Source organism: Clarias gariepinus, chromosome 11 (assembly GCF_024256425.1).
Source record: "Clarias gariepinus isolate MV-2021 ecotype Netherlands chromosome 11, CGAR_prim_01v2, whole genome shotgun sequence".
Classification (NCBI taxonomy): Eukaryota; Metazoa; Chordata; class Actinopteri; order Siluriformes; family Clariidae; genus Clarias; species Clarias gariepinus.
The window spans coordinates 28421479-28444714 of NC_071110.1; the positions used below are offsets into that span (position 1 = coordinate 28421479).

Genomic DNA, 23236 nt, shown 5'->3' on the forward strand with positions numbered 1-23236 from the left:
AAATTTTATTTGTCACATACACAAACATACACAGTACGAAATGTAGTGAAATGCATTATACTATATTGACCCTAGAAGAGAATTAAAGTTTACAAATAAGAAATAAATATGAATAAAAGAAATACGATAGAAATTAAATAAAAAATTAAATTAAACTAGGAAAAATAGAACTAAAAATAAAAATAGAAATGTGCTAAGAAAAAAATAAAATAAAAAAAATAGAACTAAAAATAGAAAAATGATGTGCAAAAATAGAAATCTACTGTTCAAATTGAAATATACTGTGCTGTGTGTGCAAATATGCATAGAACAAAGTGACTTTGTGCAGAGGTTATTAAAGTGTCTTTGTGCACTGGTCCAGGATGTAAACGTAAAACTGTAAAATGTAGTGTAGTTGTTAAGGTAGGTGTGCAAAGTTATTAAAGTGTCTTTGTGCAATGGTCCAGGATGTAAACGTACGACATGTGGTGTATGGGTTGATAAATTAGTTTTAAATTCAAACCTAAGAGTTTTCTTTTTGAAAGCAATTTATCTAGGTCGCTGAAATCAGTAAGTAAGTTTTCTGAATGCACTGACAAAAAAGACGCAGAAAGATCCTCCTATTTTTAAACCAATGGGTGTGGTTTACAAGATAAATATCACCCCCAAGGACCCCTTTTTTCAGTTTTGCAATCATGGAACTCGTGTTCGCTGCATTTTTTCTGTGTCTTAGTGCACTGGGACCTGTTACAGCTATTAGACTGGATGGAAATGGGTACACTGATATCCTTATAGTCATCAGCCCTGCTGTGCCAGAGAATGAAGAACTTATCAATCAAATCAAGGTATTTATTCATGTTCAAATACTTTTGAAAATCGATCGGGATGGGAGCAATGAAAGACGGTATTGTATACCGTGATTTTTTTTTTTTGCATTGGTAAAGAGTACATAGGAGTTATATTCAATAAAAAACAATGATTATAGTATAGATGAATGCAATAAAGTAAGATATTGTATACCATAATTATGATATTCATGGTTTAAGAGATTACTTACATGTGAGCAAATTGTTATTGAGAGTGAAATGAGGGAGGTCATTATATATAATATGTGCAAAAAGCATTAATAATGCAATCCTGAGTGTTTACAGTTTATGTACAGTTGAAAGTTATGAGCAGCAATTATGGTTAGTGCAATTCTAAATCTGAATAGTAGTGAGTTATGAGCAGTGCAAAGTATGTAGAATTTTTCAGCACTCTGACCTACTAAAATAAAATATTCTTCTAAATCTTTTAACGTGGACCAGGCGGCATGGTGGCTTAGTGGTTAGAATTTTCGGCTTGCACCTCCAGGGTCTGTGTTTGATTTCCAGCCAGCTTTGATTCCCGCTCTATGTGCACCTTTGAGTTTGCATGTTCTTCCAGTGCTCGGTGGGTTTCCTCCGGGTACTTCTATTTCCTCCCACAGTCCAAAAACATGCAGATTATGCAAATTAGCATTCCCAAATTGCCCATATTGTGTGTGTGCATGTTTGTGCCCTGCGATGGATTGGCACCCAGTCCAGGGTGTACCATGCCTTGTGCCCTACATTCCCTGAAATAACCTCTAGGCTCCCGCAAACCTTTATACAGGATTAAGCGATATAGATGATAAGTGAGTGAGTGATCAGTGGACCACAGTTCAGAACCACAGCCATATCTTTAAGCTTCATAGGGAACTGAAGCTTTTTTGTAAGGGTAGATAACAAGTGGTTTTCTTATAGCCACACAGTGCTCTTAATTTCACTATTAAACTTAACTGCGAATGAGGCATTTAACTTTTCATGTCTTTAACGTTTCATGTCTATGACAAAAAAAAGTTTCTCCTATTAGTTCAGATAATCAAAAATGGTAATACATGTCGAATGTTTATATTAAAATTATTCAAATGAGGTGTGTTACATATGATCTCACTCTGCCTAAATTTTATCTGTTTCCCCAAGGGCACTGATTCACTCACACATTTTTAAAACAATATGGCCTCATAAAGCTACCACTTATAATTTTTTTCTTCCTGGCAATCTTCCAAATGAGTTTACATTTCATACATAATTAAGGTTAAAAAACCTTCCACATGCTCATTTAAAACATTTAAGTCCATGGACATCTCTATTGGTAAGTTTTATTTCCAGTTTCATTTATTAAATGTTTAAACTTTAAACATTATAATGTCATTTAGCCCTACTATCATATAGTAGGGCTAAATGACACTCATCTAATTCTAGTGTCTGGGAGCACAAACAATTTGTTTCTTAGAAACCGTGTAATGAGGTGAAGGGTAACTAGATTACTAAGTCACCATTTTCTGTGTTTCTTAATTATTGTGGACAGCAACATTTTAATTAATTTTGATGAAAGGAATAAATGAAAATACACATAACATCATTAAAATCCTAGTGTACACCATTCCACCCAAAGGCCTATAGCTACTGTAGCACCACAGTCTAAAACACTGACGAATTTTACGGCTCTGACCCAACACTCCCGCTTTCATGACTGTCCACATCAGGGACAGGGGATAGGTGGTTCTTGATAATGATGTCATACCCCTGTAGTCAATGCAAGAACGTAGGGTCCCATCCTTCTTAACCACAAAGAAAAAGACTTGGTGTCAATGACGACCGAATGATAGAAACTAAAGACTCGTTTATCCATGGCATCTCTTTATTGTTAAAAAGCTGTGGCTTATAGGAGGCTGTAGGGTCGATGTGATAAAAGGAAGACGGCATTAGATTTAATAAAACTGTCTTGAGATTGGCATAATCGTGCAGAACCACAGAGAGGTCAGGGTTGCTCGAGGATGGGAATGGGGCAGAGATGTAACTTTAGACAAGAGGCCACTTGAAAAAAAAAACTTTAGAAAAGGGGGCTGTTGATGGATGAGGGATGGATAAGCCAGGGTCGCCTAAGAACCAACTGGGACAGAGGGTTGTGCATAACAAGAAAGGAGAGTGTCCATATGTTCTTAGAGTGACAGGGGTGGATTAATAAGTTATCAGGGGTAGTCTTGTTCCATCAAAGGCTAAACCAATAATGCAGAGTCCAGAATCTCAGAGTTGGAATTCAGGCAGCCAAATGTAGTTGCATCTTCTCGGTCAAGAAATTAATATTTGGAACAGCAATAACATGGCAGATAGCAGTTCCCCATTTCCCGGCTCTGTCCGTGAGGACAGTAATGATACAGATGGTACTGTTGGGAACTTTTTCAGAGACCAGGAGACGTTGGGATATCATTCAAGCAGAAGTTACTCTTTATTGAGAACTCGCCGAGCGTCGCTGTAGTCATCCAAGTCTGACCGAAAAAATGTAGCTCGGAAGAGTTTATACTTTACAAGAGGGAGGGATACAAAGAGGTGGAGACAATCTAAACAAAGCATAGTCTAGTACAGGAGTCAGCCTGGTAACGGAAGTTCCCCAGCCCTGATCTCATCAGCATAACAGTGGCTTTCAAATGCATAGGTGCTAATCTAATCAGCCTGACAGTATCCCCCAAACCTTTACATTCTCATAGAGACAAAAGGCATAGCCTGGCCTTGAGATTAGCATTCACATTGACTTTGGGACCCTACCCAGTGGTCAGGAAGTACATAAAGACAAAAGGTTAATGTCTCTGACACCTGGGGTACAAGACTTGATCTTCTTAGAATGTCACCAACTTTACCTTAAAATGTAAAACCCAATGTACATAACTTGTTCAGTTTATATACTATTATGTTGGAAGCTAGATTTAACATTTTATAAATTTGTAATCCTACAGTACTCAACTGGAATAATGTTTATACCATTCCATCTCACAGCAACAGCATTTGGGTTAGTGCATTTGTTGACTTTACCGCCCAGCAGCGCTATATAACTAGATTGGGAGGGGTGCATTTTAGTTTTTTTTTAATGTATAGGTAAGAACCGCTGATTTACACCTGGGAAGGGGTAAATTATTTGCATTTGAATGGTGTCTGGCACACACAGTAAGACTAAAAAAAACAGCAAACTAGAATAAATAGTGTTAGGTATTAAATGAAGATGAAGAAGTGTGTGTCCGAGCTAAGTTTTAAGCTAAGAGAAGAAGAGTTTTAGCTTGTTGTGTCTGCCGCACCTTGATACACTTACCGGTCCGGCCCGATCGACCGGGAGAGACAAACACACACACACACACGCAGGCATGATGATTAAAGATCTCTGTTTATTCTCAGCAAAGACAGCACATTTAAACGGTGCTACGTCCCGAACATCAAAAGAACCAGTCATTAACATGTCAGTCATAGAGGGACCCGGAGACAGACAGGTGAGAGGAGATACATTTGCATTCTCCTGATTAAACAAAAGGATTCTAGCAGACAGGAGCCATTTGGATGTATCCTCGTCTGGATACAGGATTTAGAAGGTGTTGCCACAGAAGGCATGAGGAAGCACAGTGAGGGGTCTGTTCTCAGAGCACAGGAATCTTTTTATTAGATTACATTGTCTTACTACATTATAAAACCTTACAAATAGGAATAAGGTCGTTGGGCGGTACATGAGCGCAGGATTTCCTGAATCTCAAATTTCCAAAAAGGTTGGGGCAATTTTTAAAATAGTCGCTATCTTTAATAACTGGTGGAGGTTTTGAGCTGTGCATGCATGAATTCTCACCTAAACAACTCTTAAAACTACACTTTGTGACACAATGACAGTAATATTTTAAAGATTATCCAGGCTCCCGCTTAGAGAAACCAGAGAATAAAGAATAATGATCTATATGTTTGCACTGTAGGAGTTACAAAGAGAGATAGGCTAAATAACAATAATTTTTTTGTACAAATAAAATTGTCAGTTAGTCAACTCGATCATCTGTCTAAACAACATTTAACCAATGTTTTCTCTTTTTTTTAACTCATTTAACTCAGTAAATGTCAATAGCTCTGGTTCTGATTTTTCATGTTTGTAGTATAAAGTACTCAGATGTGGAAATTATCATCACTGCAGTATTTCTTTGATCCAACATATTATGACTTTTTATGACCTAAGCTCTAATTATATTTTAAAAACTGCAGCGGATAAAAGTGTAACTTTGCGCCACCTGGCGGTCATTTCGCGAATGACTTTCGTTTAGTGGTAAAGGTTGAAGGCTCAAAGTATTGTCCCAGAGATCATTGTGTGCTGCGGGTGTTACAGTTGAAGGGATTGTGGAGCATATTTGTTTAAACTGGGTTAAAAGATGAGGTACTGTAGTATCTGGAAAATTTGGAGAAGATTTTGCTAGTGTGGGTCTAAGAGGGCTCCTTGTTGGGCGATGATCTGGGCCAGTTTGACTTTGGCTCAAACACCAGACTTTGAACGTATGCTGCAGCCTGAAGTAGCTGCAGTATACTGTCATGGATGATTGAGACTGAACGAGATAAAACCCAATTGCAGTCAAGCAAGTAGCTCTTAGCTGTTTTTTTTAAAACACTGAAGTGCTGGATTAATCTGGCTGGCTTGTGACATTTTAATTACAAATAACATTATAAGCAATGCAAAAACTTCTATTTTAAATATCACCAGACTCCTCCTTTACCAGAATTAGTTTCACGTTGGTACATGACGACAGCTTCCAGTCATAGTACAGGTATACCCTATTTGACATCCGTTTATGCTTAGAAGCAACCACACGTCCTTCAGTCATCCCATGAGGTATGCTATTAAATTACATCAATAGCAGACTCAACCAGACAAAGTGAATGCAACAACGTTTAACAACTTAACATACAAGTGCATCAACATTTCACATTTCATGTCTGTAATACCCAAATTGCTTGTGCATATTTTACTTTTTTAACTTAATTTCTCAGCTTCACCACAGTTTCTACACTACAATATTACTTATAATTTTGTTAAGTATATAACAGGGTTCTCAAAACATTCAAGTTGCATAAATCAAGTAATAGTATTATTTCTGGTTAAACTGCTGCAAATATGTTTGCTCTAAGGACCCATAGTTTATCCCATAGTTGCAATTTACATACTGGTTGTTATTAGCACCATGGTTTCAGAACATGAGACAAATTGGTTTTACACCTCCCTCAGAAAGAAAAAAACATACACTGATCTGTCCATTCATTTTTAAAGGTTCAGTTTTCAATTTCAGCCATGGTGTGTCGCACTTTTGTTTCTGTTTCTTGAGGATTTGGCAGCTTAGAGATGCATTATTTTTGTTTCGGTATCTTCAGCATACTTTGTCTATACATGATAAATCATATACAGTGGAACCTCGGATTATAAGTAACGCGGTTTACGAGTGTTCCGCAAGACGACCAAAGAACTTAACTTGGAAACGAGTATTGTCTTGGTTTACGAGCACCAAGTATAATGTTTCACACATGTGCTTCTTGTTTTGACGCCGAGCGTCACAACCGAGCCAACGGTTTTTCTCTCTCTTGCGCTGCGAAATCATCTCCCCTCCTGGGTCTTAGTGCTTGTCTCTTACTGGTATATCAACATCTGTGCACGCGTGTACTGTTTACTATAACACTGTGACTACGTGTGTGTGTGAAACATATTTTATTTTGTGTTCGGAAGTGCGTGTGTACAGCGCGTGTACTGTTCTTATAACACACGTGTGTGCGCATGCGAGTAAGGCAAAAGAAAATCTCAATACAGAGGTTAAAAGTCTATTTTCTTCCTCATTGCCGTGTGTGTGCGCACGCGAACGTAATTAGACACTGTGCCGGCTGTGTGTGTGTGTGTGTGTGTGTGTGTGTGTGTGTGTGTGTGTGAAACCACCCATTCACAAAAACACACACGCGCACTGAAATGAAGGCAAGAGACACACATACTGCTCTCCGAAGAAACTCTTCGCAAATCTTTTCAGAGGTAAGGTGCTGGGTCATTTGTTTGTTTGTTTTACTTTACAGCAGTGATTTTGTTAGTTTGCGCTCACACAATTGTCATTAGCGTTGTTTATTGTTTTTTTTTTTAGATAAAACAGTGTAGTGGGAGAGAGACGTTAATCTATGACTGCTGTTTACAGAAGTGTAGTCCAGTGTGGGAGATGCATTGTGGGTAATGCAGTCCGGTGTGTGTGAACGCGAAGGCGAGATCTAAGCTAGGATATAGAGCCTGAGTTTTGTTCTTCAGTAGTTTTTTAGTTGGATTTAAGTGCGGGATCCACCTGAAAATTTGTACTATAACCTGACAATACAGCAATTAAAAAAACAGACATTGACCAGTTTGTCCTTCTTGTCATATGAGACAATCTGAAATTATACTTCCTGCAGAAAGACTTACCAAAAGCAAACACTGGACAATTATCTGTCCAAAAATGTTTGAAGATTCAGTAGCCATGCTGTGCTTTTGTTTGTGTTTTGTGAGGGTTTGGTCACTTTGTAGAGAAATTAGTCATTTCTATGTATACCCCATATTCTGTGTATTTACAGTAAACTATCACGTTGATTGGCTCTGTTGATCGATGCATATAGCCACACACACCCTAAGGGGAAAAAGCGCTATATTTGTCCAAAATGGCTGTGGCGATGGCTGCTGTGAGGTAATCTGGCACAAAACTGCTCATAACATCTCTTCTGCTCAACGTTTGGATAAAATTTTGTGAACATGTTTAACTTCAGGCAAATATTATAGGACTGGCTAAGTTTAATTAAATTCTGTCAAGCCGGCTTTGCAAAACTTGAAAAAAATCAACTGGACAGACTTGCAGATATACAGATATACATATATTTACATAGCATATTAAACTTTATTTTGCACTTGCTATACTGTAAGTTTCTTGTGCTTTTTGTTTTTAATTCTACCTGATAAGAAACAATGAATATCTTCTGGCATGAAAAAAATGTCTCTAGGGTTACGTCTGTAACCCCAGTTCCCTGAAGGGGAACGAGACGCTGCCTCACGAAGTGGCAGCTATGGGGATTGCTTCCAGAAATCACGTCTTGAAGACATATCTAATCAACTTCACATTTACGACGTCATCATCTTAGTGGCGCAGTCTCGTCTGACGTCGGCACGCGGAAGAGTATAAATAGGTGTCAGACAAACCTACTACAGCTTCTGAAGCTCACAAGCGTCCAGGCGCATATAAGAACTGAGAGTGGAGAGGCTTCGCCAACTGCCCCATAAGCCATGGAGATGGCCTCCACAATCCATCTACTGAGCGTAAGCTTGGTCGCCGGTAAGCCCCTTTTTGGAGGACTGAAGCAGACAAATAGCTGGTCAGACCGTCTCCACGCCGAGGAGACGTGGACATAGTGACGGAGAGCTCAGATAAGCAGATAAGGTTCAGCCTCTCCTGTTCGGGCGTCAGGAAAGGTGGAGGTTAAAGGCCTCTAGCACCACTGGCCTGGTCACTCTAGTAGGGACCTTATATTTAGAATATATTCAGGCCTGGGATGTAGAAATGCCTTGACTAGCCCAGGGGCAAAGACAAGACAGGATGGCGCTACTGAGAGCGCCTCCAGATCACCTACCCTCCAGAGAGACGAGATGGCCAGGAGGAGAAGGGGCTTTAGTATCGCGCACTTCTCGTTACTGTCCGTGAGTGGTTCAAACGGAGCCCGAGACAGACCCTTCAACACCATGGTGGGGTCCCACAAGGGTACCTTGGAGTGAACTGAAGGCCTTAACCTCCACGCACCACGGAGAAAATGGTACACTAGTGGGTCACGGCCCAGAGATATTCTACTCACAAAAGAGCGGAAGTGGAAATGGCGGCCACATAAACCTTTAAAGTGGATGGGGCTGACCCAGCAGAGAACCGCTCCTGCAGGAAGTCCAGTACGGCCCCCCCAGGGCACTGAGCTGGATCCAACAGCCGGGTTCTGCACCATGAGGTGAAAACCCCCCATTTGGCAGTGTACAATTTTATCGTGGATGGGGCTCTAGAGCTAAGTATGGTGCTGACTACTTCCTGGGAAAAGCCAACGTCTATGAGGTGCGCTGCTTCAGAGGCCACGCCCATAGATTCCACAGCTTGGGTCTTGGATGGAGAATCAATCCATGAGCTTGGGACAATAGATCACTCCTGATTGGCAGCTGGAGAGGCTGCTCGTCCAGGAGAGACACTATGTCCGAGAACCATACCCAGGTCGGCCAGTGAGGGGCCACTAGAAGGAGCCGAACTTTCCACTGGCGGACAAGCTCTAGAACCGCCGGGAGCAGTGCGACAGGGGGAAAAGCATACAGGCATCTGCGTGACCACCGATGCACTAAGACATCCAGGCCTAGAGGTGCTGGGTGTACAAGGGAGAACCAGTGTGGACAATGGGTCGTGTCGCGAGACGCAAACAGATCATCCTCTGCTCGCCCGAACTCCCTCCAGATCATCTCAACCAGCTCTGGGTGCAGACGCCACTCTGTTGCCAACAACCTGTCTAAGACACCCAGAGATGAACATTGCTCGTAACAAGATAAGCTTGCCCCTGCTCCACAGGAGGATCTGAAAGGCCAATTTGCACAGCGAGCGAGAACGCAGACCCCCTGATGATTGATGTAGGCGACCAACACATGCTGGCCCCTGACATCTGAAAGAAAGTATTTCAACGCTAACCACACTGCCATAATTTTGAGAGCATTTACGTGCCAGTTGCGCTAATGTTTCTTCCATACGTCCTGTGCAGAGTGACCCCTGTAGATCGCTCCCCATCCTGTTAGTGAGGCATCTGTTGTCAGTGTCACATGGTGGCACGTGGCGCCCAGAACAGGGCCTTGGAACAGGAACCTGGGCTTTTTCCATACCCTTAGTGCCTGAATACAACGGGATGAAACCCAAATTATGCGGAACGGACTTCCTCTGGAGGAGAAACCCTTGGTCTTGAGCCACCACTGGAGCGGACTCATGTGCAGCAGGCCGAGCAGTATTATGCTTAATGTTGCTGCCATGAGGCCCAGCAGCCGCTGGAAGCTCCTCACAGTGACAGCGAGGCCTAGTCTGATGCCCTTGACGGCTAGAAGGAGTGACTGGATGCGAGCCGGCGTGAGGCGGGCTGAAATCCGAGTGGAGTCCCATATGACGCCCAGATAACACGTAGGTAAGGTGTAAGCACACTCTTCTTGCCGTTTAGCCGTAACCCCAGCATTCTCATGTAATCGGTAACTAAGTTTGATGACGGGCCACCATTTCCGCAGAGTGGGCAAAAATTAACCAATCGTCGATGTTATTCAGGACTCTAAACCTGACAGGCGAAGTTAGGCTAAGGCCGCATCCACTACTTTTGTAAAAAGCGGGGTGACAGAGCTAGGCCGAATGGAAGCACCCGATACTGGTACGCCTTGTTCCCAAAGGCGAACCTCAGGAACTTCCGATGTTAAGGAAGGATGGAGACATGAAAGTACGCGTCCTTCAAGTCTATCGTGACGAACTAGTCGCCTGGGCGATACTGGATCACAACGTGCTTGAGCGTTAGCATTTTGAACTTGTACTTTCTCAGACTGCGTTTCAGAACTCGCAGGCCCAAAATGGCGGCGTGCAAGCGGCGTGCTAGTGGTGCGAGGAGTAGACCTCACTGGATCTGAAACCCCTGAGGATCCGCTGTCCGAACCAGAGAAGGTGGAAGCTAAACTATCGTTAGCTGCCTCCTTCAGCTCCACGCGGGAGCCCCACGAACGCACACTCCGTCTGAGAGACGCCGCGTCGCTGGACTTTCAAGGTAAACAAACGCAGGCACGAAGGGCTCCACCGGAGAGGATAGCACAACTTTCGCATTCCTCCCCGGTCAGAACCACTTTGCCATGCTCTGCGCCTGGCACATTACACACAAAGCGTATCACCCGGCTCGATGAGCCTCGAGCATGGATGAACACATAGTGCCTGTTTTATTAAAGTGCCTGTGTACGTGAAGTATAGTGTTTTTTTCCAGTATTTTTGTGAAGAATCAGTATTTTGTCTCTGCTTGTGAAGCCAAGAAAGCTGTAGTAGGTTTGTCTGACACCTATTTATACTCTTCCGCGTGCCGACGTCAGACGCGGCTGCATCGCTAAGGCAATGACGTCGTAAATGTGAAGTTGATTAGATATGTCTTTAAGATGCGATTTCTGGAAGCAATCCCCATTTCTGGCTCAAAGTTCCCCTAAAAGGGAACTTTTTTATACATAGCTTTTTTCTTACACCACCAGGTTTCACATGAGAAAGTACCTTGCTGAAAAGTGCAGAGGGTACTCAAGTGGTATTCTGGTTTTACCGCCACGCCTCACCGTGGCAACATTTGGTTTGTGCGTTTGCTGGCTTTTACCACTGAGTGGTGCTATATACCTATAGACCAACGCCTCAGGCGATAATTCTTTCTTTCAAGGATTAATCCGCTGCAGCTTTTAAGGTTTTGCTTATTTACAACCACATTTCAGCCATTCACAGACATGCATTGTGCGATGTTGTTGGTACACACATTACCATTTATCCAATTACTGAAAGAGAGTTTTAATAAAAGAGCAGCCCCCATCTGTGAATGCATCATAGCTAAGCCTATTTAGAAAGAGCAAATAAAGGGATGAAGGTCATCTCTGCAGCAAGCAGTGCAATTCATCAGTGTAGAAAAGAAATAATTAACTATAAAAGCATTGAATTATTACAAAATTATTGCTTTTATAGATGAGACTGAGTAGGTGATGGTGGATAAATTGACACTGCAAGTCGGTTGGAAGGTCACTCAATGCTTCCTTTATTGGGCTGGGATAAACAGCAGCATAAGTTGGTTATGCTGCAGATCATTAATAATGTATAACAGTCGGTAGGAAGTCAGTATAAAAACTGCTGCAATTCTATTTTTTCAAAGTGGTCATAAACATATAGTGGACAACATTCTAAATAAAAATATAAAACAGCATTGAAACTATGCGCTCTAAGGCCAAAATTTTACATATTTTTGTATAAAAGAAGGACAAAAAAGGAAAAGCACATATCTAAAATCATAAATTAGCCCATGTGAGTCTGCAGCACGTGTACTAATGCTAAACTTGGTTCGGCTAACAATTTACAAAGGACATGACAAAAACACATACCTGGGATAAACAGCACCATAAGTTGGTTATATTGCAGATCATTAATGATGTATGACAGTCTTCAATTAAACAGAGGGTCAGAGTTTACAAGCAGCCTAATAAACACTCTTCTTATTTAATCTGTCGTTTGTGTAGCCCCGCCCCCTATCTGTGATGAATATAGGTACAGGAGAGCTTAACAATTCGCGTGTTTTCCCAATTTATGCATGAATTTAACCAACATTATTTAAACTCTGTTACATACACCCCCTTAAATACTTGCTAAATTGGGTTAGAACCAGTATATGTAACAAACAGAACATGCAGTAAAGGTTTTTAAAATAACAAAGAAACAAAACAGATGTGAGTACAAGAGCGTTACAGTACAATACTGTATGTCAGAACATTATTTCTTGCGTGGAAGTGTGTAAGAATGAAATGGTACTAGGTCCCACACTAACACAGACTATAGGAGGTGCAGTCTACACACTCCTTGTAGTAAGACATGTATCTCTGCTCTCTGAACTTCTTATAATGCACAAAACATACACCTCAGGCCTTCAAAATGAAAACACAACATAACTATCATACAAATCACCATTCAGACACAAGTGCACTACACAAAAATGTTCTTTATTAAATCAATAAAATTAGATTTCTGAAAATTGACTTAAGCAACTTTTTGACTTTGAACTTTGACTTTGAACAAAAAAAGTTTGTTAGGGGGTTTAACCGGTCTCCCTAATCAAATTGTGGTCTGAATTGTGCATGCACTTGTGGGCTGTTCACAAGTGCTCAACTTAACAGGTTGAGGAACATGCTCAGGTTCTGGATTGAGGTGATCATTGTCAGACCACTCTGAAGCAGTCATCTCATTATGGAGTTCTGGAGCTTCACCTCAGTTAGTGTCCTGTACATTAGCACTATCATGTGAACCACTCATTTGTAGTAACCGTTTGATGTCTTTAAAACAGGATCAACACCATCCGTCATGGCAGAATCAAGAGCACTGCCATGGGTAGCACAGGTGGAATCTGACTGAACATCTTTCTCTTTACCATCATCCCTGGATAAGAAGTTTATTGAAAGCAACAGATTTATGTGCACTACTTTTTCCCTGCTAGTCTGAAGATCCTTGATCCTGTACACATTTATTTCTGGTCTCACTGAGTCCCAAATAGTCTGCAACTTTCCTCATGCCCTTCTTTCCACGATTAGTCAGCAGAACTTTATCCTCCATTGCTAAAGGCTCTGACCCTCGGATTGTAAGGAATATCATGACAGCTCTGCTCCTTGAAATTATGTTTCCAGGCAATGACAGCAGCTGTGCTCAGGTCTCTTCATAGTGAGGTAACAAACTCATGATGGCTGACCACTCTATCATCACAAAGGACGTGCTGAAACATGATGTCAATTGGCAGCCTTGGAATTCGCCCGAACATAAAATATAAATGCACAAACCCAGTCGTTTTATGCATAGTACAATTGTAACTATCAAGTCAAGAAGATCAAGTCTTTAGGAGCTGTAGCTACCTCGTCTTGCATTTGACTGGGAGAGCTCTTATAATATTCCCCAATGTCCTGTTGAAACGTCCTGCTAAATTATTACCCATAGGGTGATATGGTGTGGTGTGTGATTTCTAAATACTGGCCATTTCAAACAAATTCTTAATGATTTTGCTTTCAAAATTTGCCCCTTGGTCTGAATGTATTCTCTTTGGAAAACCGTAAATACAAAAGTAGTCATTCCAAAGGCGGTGGGCCACTTGCTTTGCGGACTGATTTTGACAGGGGAAACCATGTACCATCTGAGAGAAATTATCCATCACTACAAGGACATTAACTAACTTTCCCTGAGGTTTGTTTGGCACCCCAAAAGGGTCCAAATGTGCTTAAACGGTGCATGAGCATCTGGTTCTTGAGTTTTTCCCCGAAAACACATCTCTCACAGTTTCTTACATAAAGCTTAACGTCTTTGCTGGTACAATGTATTGAAATTTTTCTATTCGTCAGCTGATCCTTTTTCACTCTGCTTCAAAAGGTATGTTACAGATCTAGAGTCCTTTATTCTCTTATTTTTAAAGGACATTTATGTCTTAGAACATAGTTGATGACTCTTCCAACTGTGTTGTCCTGCTCTTGAAGCCTGGAAAAAGTTTTGCCTTAGCAGAACAGTCCGGGATGAAATGCTGATAGTATAAGACCATACCCAAGATGGAGTTACTCCATCCGCTTCCATGAGATCAACAGTCTGGACATCACTGATCACCTTAACCTTTCCTGGGTCTTTCTGAACACGACCCTCAGTGGGTCTTTCTAAACACCACCCTCATGTCCCAAGAACTTAACAGATCCCCCCTAAGCAACATGCACTTTTTCTGTGCTAGTTTTAAGTTGTGCTTTGACAGACATGAGAAAACCAGTTCTAGTCCCAAGCTACCTGCTCATTTGGAACAAAAACCATTAGATCATCCAAATAGCAGAGGAGGCTAATGAAATTTTCATCACCAAAAATTTACATCATCACCATCATAAAGGTCGTAGTCATCAGAACTGCTCATTGTTAATATCAGTACTCAACAATGAAATAAGATCAAAGAAAAGATCAAAGAAAATATAAAGAGTGCTATTGGATTGAAAAGCAAATTTTCCTTCATATATGTCTCTAATTCTCAAAGTTCTCAAATTCAGTTACTAAGTAAATACAGTAAAGGAATAAATACCAGTGATGGGTCAGCAGAGCACAACCAATGGTGTGTTTTTCCAATTTATGCATGAATTTAAACAACGTTATTTAAACTCATACAGATAAATGGATTAGATTTCATAATATAAATAGATTTATGTATAAAGATACATAAACAATTTACTATTTTGTCCATAGGAAATGCTCATCAGTGGATCAGAATATCTGTTTGAAGCTTTAGATCACAAGGTGTTCTTCAAGGAGGTCAAAATACTAGTGCCACCAACCTGGAAAACAAGAAAGTATGAGACAGCAAAAACAGAATCCTTCAGCAAGGTAAACTGCTTATTCAGTTTTATTGTTATCCATAATGGTTGTTCGGTTAATAAATTAATTGTTTGATTTTTAAAATATATATATTTTTTTGACATGACAATCATTTATTTTAGAAAATTTATGTATTATTAAAACTGTGTATAATATGTAAAAAATGTGTATTATTTTTAGGGCAGAATAAGAATTGACAGCCCACATCCTGTATTTGGTGATGAGCCCTACACTCATCAGACCGCAGGTTGTGGAAATGAAGCTGAATTTATTCATTTTACACCAAACTTCTTGTTAAACAAATTTTTTATTAAACCATATGGACCTAAAGGTAATAGATAACCACACACCATAACAACTTTATTATTATTATTATTATTATTATTATTATTATTATTATTATTATTATTCCTTTCAGGAAAGGTTTTTCTGCATGAATGGGCTCACCTCAGATGGGGGGTATTTGATGAATATAATATGAAACAACGCTTTTACTGGTCTTCTGGTCAAATTAAACATACAAGGTTTTATTATCACTTTCCTATAACTAACATAAATGTATACATTTTAAATAGACAGTAAACCAGTTGCTGTCAGTAAGGCGTTTTTTGTTTGTTTGTTTGTTTTTTTCTTCAGTTGTACAGATAAGATTTTTGGCCAGTGGTATGAAATTGTTAATCAAGATATTCACCCTTGCCAGACTGGTAAAGATGGCTTACCCACATCTAGTTGTCAGTTCCTTCCAGAAGCAGTGCAAATTACAAATGCCTCTATAATGTACAGTCAAACTATAGATTCTGTGAGTATAAAAATTCATGCATAGTGGTCACTACATTGGACAGCTATTTAAAAGTTCTCTTATGTATACATGGGTTTTGTTGTTATAGATGCATAAATTCTTAAAGATGTTGAAATAGTTGTGGAGTTTTGAAAGCTAGAACAAGCAAAAATTTTGCATCCCAATATCACTTTGAAATGAGTGACTTCTACAAACATTTTGCAGACAACAGCATTTTGTCAAGAAGAGGAACACAACATTGAAGCACCCAATGAGCAGAATGACAAGTGTGGAAAAGCCATACGAACTGTAATCTTTCAAGACTCAGTAGATAAAGATGCCCTCCACAATCTAAAGCCTCTTCAATCTGCACCACCAGCACCAACATTTAAAGTGATACAGAGAGGATCTCGGGTTGTCTGTCTCGTCCTTGATGTCTCAGGAAGCATGCAAGTATGTAAAATCAGATAAAATTTGCTTCTTAAAGTAAAAAACATTTTGGTAATTTTAGTCGGATGTGCTTGTAGTATAACAGATCAATGGCTATTATTAAAAATGTTTTTAAAAGCTCTCAAAATATATCTTCAAATTACTTGCCTAAGGAAAATGAGGAAAGACCTGGCTTAAGATATTCATTACAAAATACACTGTGGATGCAATGTGTAATGCAGAGGATGGTTATAGGGGTTAGTAAATAATAACTATATAATTTATTCCACTTCAACTAACTACTAACTACTTTATTCTTATAATGGTAGATCCAGAGTCTATTACAGGGTCCCTGAGTGTAAGACAAATAACTACAGATAGTTAAAACTGAATATCTAATCTAAATAAGCCTAAGAAACTATATTAAAATGATCTTGTTTATTAATGCTGTATAGCTGAGCAGAAACTTAAAATTTTCTCCCAAATTTAAGAAATGACAAGGTATTTTTAAGAAATGGTCATTATCCCTGCATGGTACATTCACTAATGACATTCATAGAGTGATAATTAAGCTCATTCACTCACTCATTCTCTATACGGATTATCCTGTAGAGAGTTACGGAAGGTCTCAAGCCCATCCCAGGGGACTATGGGGGGACAGCGTCCTCTGCAAGGTTTCATTGCAGGGCACAAGCACACACAAACACACTCATTCACAAAGCTACTGTATGGGCAATTTGGGCAATTAACCTAACCCAAACATGCAGATTCTATGCGCATAAAACCAAAGGCAAGTCATCCTGAATATGCAAGGCAATAATGAAACTAGCATTAGGAAAAAAGATGTATAAAAAGTGTCCATTAGGGCAGTTATTAAGGATATTTTATAAAGTTATATTGAAGATATATTGAAACACAGTATATAAACTTCAATGACAGATTTGACAAACAATTCTGAGCAAAATTACATAACACTTTCAGATACCTTCCAGTTACTGGTGTTAATCTGGCACTAGATGCTAATTTCCTTAATTATCTGAGAAACATTCCAATTTTCACTGACTTTGCAAAGTGATAAGAGGGTCTTAGATGAAAACCAAAGGGATGACCTTTTAAGCATTGCAAAAGAAGTTAGTCATTCCAATTCTGTGATTTCTACAATGACAAATTAATAATGTCCACTGAAATAGTTGGTCATACTGACAAATACATGAGCGGTAAGGATAATGCACAGACTCTCAACACTGTAGATAAAATTGCTAGCAACTACAGTGCTAAATAGGGTGAGGAGGATGTCTCTTGGCATACAGTGACTCACCATTTAAGAGAGGTCAAATTCTGAAGGAGCATGTTGTGTGGACAGATAAAAACTGGTTCAATGTTCCTTTTAGTGATAAGAGGAATTTTATGTTATTTGGGGCCGATAGGAAACATTATGTTCAGGTATTAAACAGGGAAGTGCATAAAAAGGTCAGTGAAAGGTGGAGGAGGAAGTGTCATGGTTTTGGAGGATGTTTTCTGTGGCAGGAGTTGCTAGTTATACAGCTACATGACAAGGTAAAAGCACATTATAATCAAAACCTTCTTCAACAACATGCGGCTCCATCTCTCACAATCAGCACTCTATTTTTAATGCAAGACAATACTCCTGTTATTTTGCCAAAGGTAACAGGAGTATTTAGGGTAAGACATTTTTTATATTAACACAGCCCATAATCCTGATTATACAAAAACCTGATACAAATATGAATAAATACTATTCAATTTACTTGCATATTAAATTAATAACAGCATGAGAACTATTCAGCAATTTGAAAACTATATAAAATGTTATAGAACATAATAAAGTTTAAAAAAAAAGTCATGTATTATTAGTGTCATGCTTGTGTTTGGTTGAAAATGGCTAATGTATTATTGTGTGTGTGTGTGTGTGTGTGTGTGTGTGTGTGTGTGTGTGTGTGTGTGTGTGTGTTTAAAGGGTGCAAGAATAAAACAACAACATCAAGCTGGTACGCTTTTCTTGCGCGAGATCATAGATGAAGAACAGTTTGTGGCTCTTGTGACTTTTAGTAGTGACGCTCAAATACTAAGTCCTTTGACTTTAATAAATGGACAGGCTTCAAGAGATAGTCTAGTTAACAAGTTGCCAAAAGTTGCAGCTGGAGGTACATATATCTGTAAGGGACTCAGAAAAGGCTTTGAGGTGAGACACAGATATAAAAACTACTGCCACTTTGATAAAAATGTAGTGATTTGGTCTTCAATCAAATTTGAATTTACTGATCTAGACATCTACATATCTCTGGTGATTAATGACAATATCTTTACAATTTCAGGCTCTTAAAAGCGATGATGGTAAAACAATAGGAGATGAAATAATTTTTCTGACAGACGGGGAAGCAAGTGATAATGTTCAAGATTGTTTACAGGAAGCTGTTCAAAGTGGTGCAATCATTCACACTATAGCATTTGGCCCAAAGGCAGACAATGTACTAAGAACCATGGCAGATCAAACAGGTAAGATTTTACACTTTACAGCTCAGCAATAATTCCAGTGCTCAGTAAATTTACATTGATTAACACTGTACAACTTTTGCATTGTTGCATTCTATAACACTGAATTTTGATTATTTTTTAAATAGGCGGAATCTTTAAAATAGCCAAAGACTCTCTACTTTCCAACCAGCTTGTGGATGCCTTTTCATCAATTACAGTGTTTGATGGAAATCCAAACACACAGCCCTTACAGGTTAGTCATACACATCCACTGTGAGAAATATTAATATCAGAGTCTTTACATTAAATGTTTGATTGTTTTCCAAACAGCTTGAAAGCACTGGAAAGCTTGTTACAGATTGGTTCAATGGAACAGTTCCCATTGACCGGACTGCAGGAAAACACACCACTTTTACATTAATTTATGAAAAAAGTGCACCTACTGTGTACATACAGTCACCGAGTGGTTTAGCTTATGACGAGAGAAACACCACTGACACTGCTAACACAATCACTTTAACTGTTCCAGGAATTGCGGAGGTAAAAAAAAAAAATAAATATATATATATATATATATATATAAAATATTTTTAAATTGTGATAATTTTATATTTCTACATTTATCTATCTATATTTCTATTTTATAAATTTTGCATTGCAGCCAGGAGATTGGAAATACAGCTTTCTCAACAGAGAAACAGCTGCTCAGCAGATGAGTTTAACAGTAATGAGTCGAGCAGCTCGTGAAGATGTTCCCCCAGTCACAGTTACAGTTAGAATGACCAAGCAGAGGAGTGATGGCTCCAAACCCATCGTGTTGGCTGAGGTCAGTCAAAATTACAATCCTGTGTTGGGGGCCAGAGTTTGGGCGACCATGGAGTCAGATTCAGGGCACTCAGAACAACTGGAACTCTTTGATAATGGAGCAGGTACAACTTTTAAAATGTCAACTTGCATAAACTCATAAAAGGTTTAAACTTTACACACTACATGCGGAATAACTTTTTCAGGTGCTGATGCTATCAAAGACGATGGAGTCTATACCAAATATTCTACAAAATTAAAAATGGGAAAATACAGTTTAAAAGTGCGAGTGGAAAATCAAGATGGACAAGTCTTGTATTCATTACACAGACACAGTGGTTCTCTGTATGTCCCTGGATATATTGATAATGGTAACTATGATTTATTATTATCATTCAGTGAGAATTTAACCCTTAGGCAAAATATCCTTATGAAACCAGTTTTGCACACAGATAGATTCAATCACACTCACTTATTGGCTGTCTCACATGTTCACTCATGTTGCCCATATGTTGATAATAAAGTTGGATTTAAATATAAAATAAACAGACAACAGAATTAAAGGGAGATTTTATAAACTGTTCTTTAAAGTCTGGAGTAAATACAAGTAATGGAAATGATGGTAGAAATGACGGGAGTGCAACAAGTCGCATTTAAGAGATCCTTGTGAAAACTTATAGGAAACTAAATGTCAGGTTAGAGAGTAGACTGCAACTTTAGGACAGAGAAGGAGGTGAGTTGCACATTAATCGTTATGGCTAGCCATCAGTGGAAAATATGTGAAGAGTGTACCACCAACCCTTTTGCGTAAGTATTGAAGAAACACACAAAAAATCAAAACAGGTCAGGGTTTCAAAGTCAAGGGAGGAAGCACAGAAGGAATCTGTAAACTCATTTTTACCATCTTGGAGCAAACACATGCTCTACAGCTCCCTTTTATAGTTGAGCCCAGACAAAATGTCTGACACAAGAAGTGCCCCAAACAAGACAGCCGCTAACCTGCTAACTGCAAATCATGACATAGCAAGGCATGGTTGACTTTCAGCTGTCAGACTTTATAAGTATCTGTTCTCTCTTAGAGAAATTCAACATTTACATCCTCTTTACAGGTAAAGTGATATTACACCCTCCTAAGCCACCAGTAAATGTGCAAAGAGAGAACATTGGTAGATTCACCAGAACACTAACTGGGGAGAGTTTTGTGGTGGAAGCTGAGGGACCCTCAAACTTCCCTCCAAGCAAAATCACAGATCTGATTGCGAAAATCCAGGAGGACACTGTGTTTCTTTACTGGACGGCTCCTGGTGAGGATTATGATCAGGGAACAGGTGAGCATATACAGCATATAAAAGAATAAGCCAAACATAAGCTGTCAATTGCTAGGCTACCCTACTATGTGTGAAAAAGCATCAGGTAATATAGTAAAGATAAAGTTATGGATAAAATATCAATATGACAGGGAAAATCTTGAAAAGATGGACATGTTTTTCAAATACAATAAAAAGCAGATACATCAGGGAATCTTTATTCTCATGATTGTGTATTAAATCAGACCTCAAAATTGGAATTTTGCAAAAAGGGGACCTTAACTTATCTCATAATAGTCAACCAAATGATAACATTAGTAAAATAAATTAATAGTCTCGAGTATAAACGTCATTTACCTGTACATAATCTTAACATTTTACCAGTGGAATTTGCATTAGGCTCCATAGAGATACCTTTAACATCACATCTAAGGTATAACAGCTAGCATTTTCTAAATCAAAAAAACTCAACCATATACTGTAAGGTTAATTAATAGCTTGGCATGTTATTGTATAAGAAAATTATTACTTTAAATTATTACCTTTCACAAATGAATAAAATTTCATGTAGTCTTGATAGGATGTCTGTGACAAGCTTTGATCAAAATACCTCAAGAATCAATTACCACAGCTTCTTTCTCAGCCTGTCTAAAAGCTCCTTTTAGAATGCCAGGATTTCGAGTCTGTCACTTTAAGGCAGATGAGGCGCTCATCCCACCTCTCTCATCCACGGGGAGTGCCAAAGTAAGAATGACACCTAATAAGTAAAACATATAATCGATAAACCTAATCTATTTACAAAATTGGCCAGCAAAGCACATGTAATGCAAAATCAATAACAATGACTCAGTACACACAAAAAAAAACCCCGATTGGTAGCCTAACAATAGTCTTAAAATAGTCTTGGGTCATATTTTTTGGTTTTAAGACCTTTTTTTGGTGATTATTATTATTATTTATTAACTTTATTACCTTTCCTTAGATAACAACTGTGAGCAATTGTAACCTAGCATAAGCAATTTCCCTCTGGGATTAATAAAGCTCTTTGAATCTTTAAAAACTGCTGCCAATTTGAAACTGAAAGCATGACCTGAGCACATGGTAATATAAGCAGCTTTACTCCTATCATAAACATCTAACAACATTCAACAACAAGATCTAACTTACTAAAATTGTCTAAGTTGTTTAATTTCACAGTTTAAAGCCCTCAGGTACCCAAATATGCTTGCACATGCAATGAAATCATGAGCATGCATAGTATACGGATACTGTATTTGCCTGAGAAAACTGCTAGAATATGTTTGACCAAAGAAGAAGTGATAAATGCAATTTTATGGTATCTACAGTACCTAATAAAAATAGTTGTACAGAGAAACAATGATGTAATTTGGAAATCTGATTCCATATAACGTGATCCTTTTCTTCCATTCCATTTTGTACAAGAATTTCCCCGTACACAGTCATACCTTTAGAGAATTTACTCACTATAACTACAATATCTAATGTTCTAATCGCTTTTTTCTTTAAAGCCCAATCCTATGAAATCAGATGGAGTAAAGATTTCAAGGTGCTTCGATACAACTTCAATGGCGGTAATTTAGTCAACACTTCAGGACTTCTGCCCCAAGAAGCAGGCTTGGCTGAACAATACATTTTTCAGCCTAATATTACAATTGAAAATGCCACTACACTTTTCTTTGCTATTCAATCAATAGACCAACAGTTAGCAAAATCGAAGGTATCAAACATTGCTCGAGCAACAAAGTATGTCCCAAATCCAGGCCTACCAATTTCCTTTATCCTAATTGCTATCATTGTATCAGTCTGTGTTGTAACCCTTGTGACATGTGTGATAATTGTGGTGACCATAAAGGCACTGAAACGAAAGGAAAATTGATATTAAGGGTCTGTCATTTTCCTGTTCCATGCTTCATGTTATTTGCCTGATAAAGATCTCAAGTTTCTCATTTTTCACAAATATATTGTTCACAAATTCACACACATTATGAAAATTGAAAAATCAAATCAAGCTGTTTAAAAAATCTTAGTAATAGAACTATAAATCACAGTAAAAAAAACATGGTTAAATGTTTTTTGCTTTAATACAATAAAAACAATTATACATACTGTATGTATGGTAAACTAATAGTAGTGTTTGTGTGTGTGTTTTTTTTATTTGACACATTTTCAAGCAAATATTTTGTAATTTAAAGAAGCAACATGTTTCATTAAGACGATGATTTATTAGCCAATGTTCACATTATAGGTTAAATTTTTGGTCAGATCAGACTTCCATGTTATGATGGTAATAGACTTTTATATGACTATAATGTGGGCATGTCTGTTATCTGAAATGGCACATATGCACACATCCATACATCTTTATTTGCATCTGGGCTTTTATAATATGGCTGACATTAATATGTTAGAATCATCTGCAAATTTAAAACT

General features: G+C 38.6%; 1 protein-coding gene across 1 annotated transcript; it reads left to right on the plus strand.

Annotated features, from left to right (window-relative positions):
* Window positions 1-674: 674 nt before the first annotated feature.
* LOC128532819 (calcium-activated chloride channel regulator 1-like) lies at window positions 675-22888 on the plus strand. Its single transcript, XM_053506921.1, has 14 exons — window positions 675-824; window positions 14843-14980; window positions 15152-15302; window positions 15390-15495; window positions 15608-15770; window positions 15975-16202; window positions 18157-18381; window positions 18515-18695; window positions 18821-18927; window positions 19005-19214; window positions 19336-19603; window positions 19685-19849; window positions 20588-20806; window positions 22315-22888. Exons 1-14 carry the CDS (start codon window positions 675-677, stop codon window positions 22680-22682), a joined length of 2679 nt encoding a protein of 892 aa, XP_053362896.1. The 3' UTR covers window positions 22683-22888.
* Window positions 22889-23236: the final 348 nt, after the last annotated feature.

Coding starts and splice junctions, on each gene's coding strand:
- LOC128532819 (XM_053506921.1), top strand. CDS start 675: ATGGAACTCGTGTTCGCTGCATTTTTTCTGTGTCTTAGTGCACTGGGA. Junction 825..14,842: donor AACTTATCAATCAAATCAAG/GTATTTATTCAT, acceptor TTTTGTCCATAG/GAAATGCTCATCAGTGGATC. Junction 19,215..19,335: donor CTGTTCCAGGAATTGCGGAG/GTAAAAAAAAAA, acceptor TTTGCATTGCAG/CCAGGAGATTGGAAATACAG.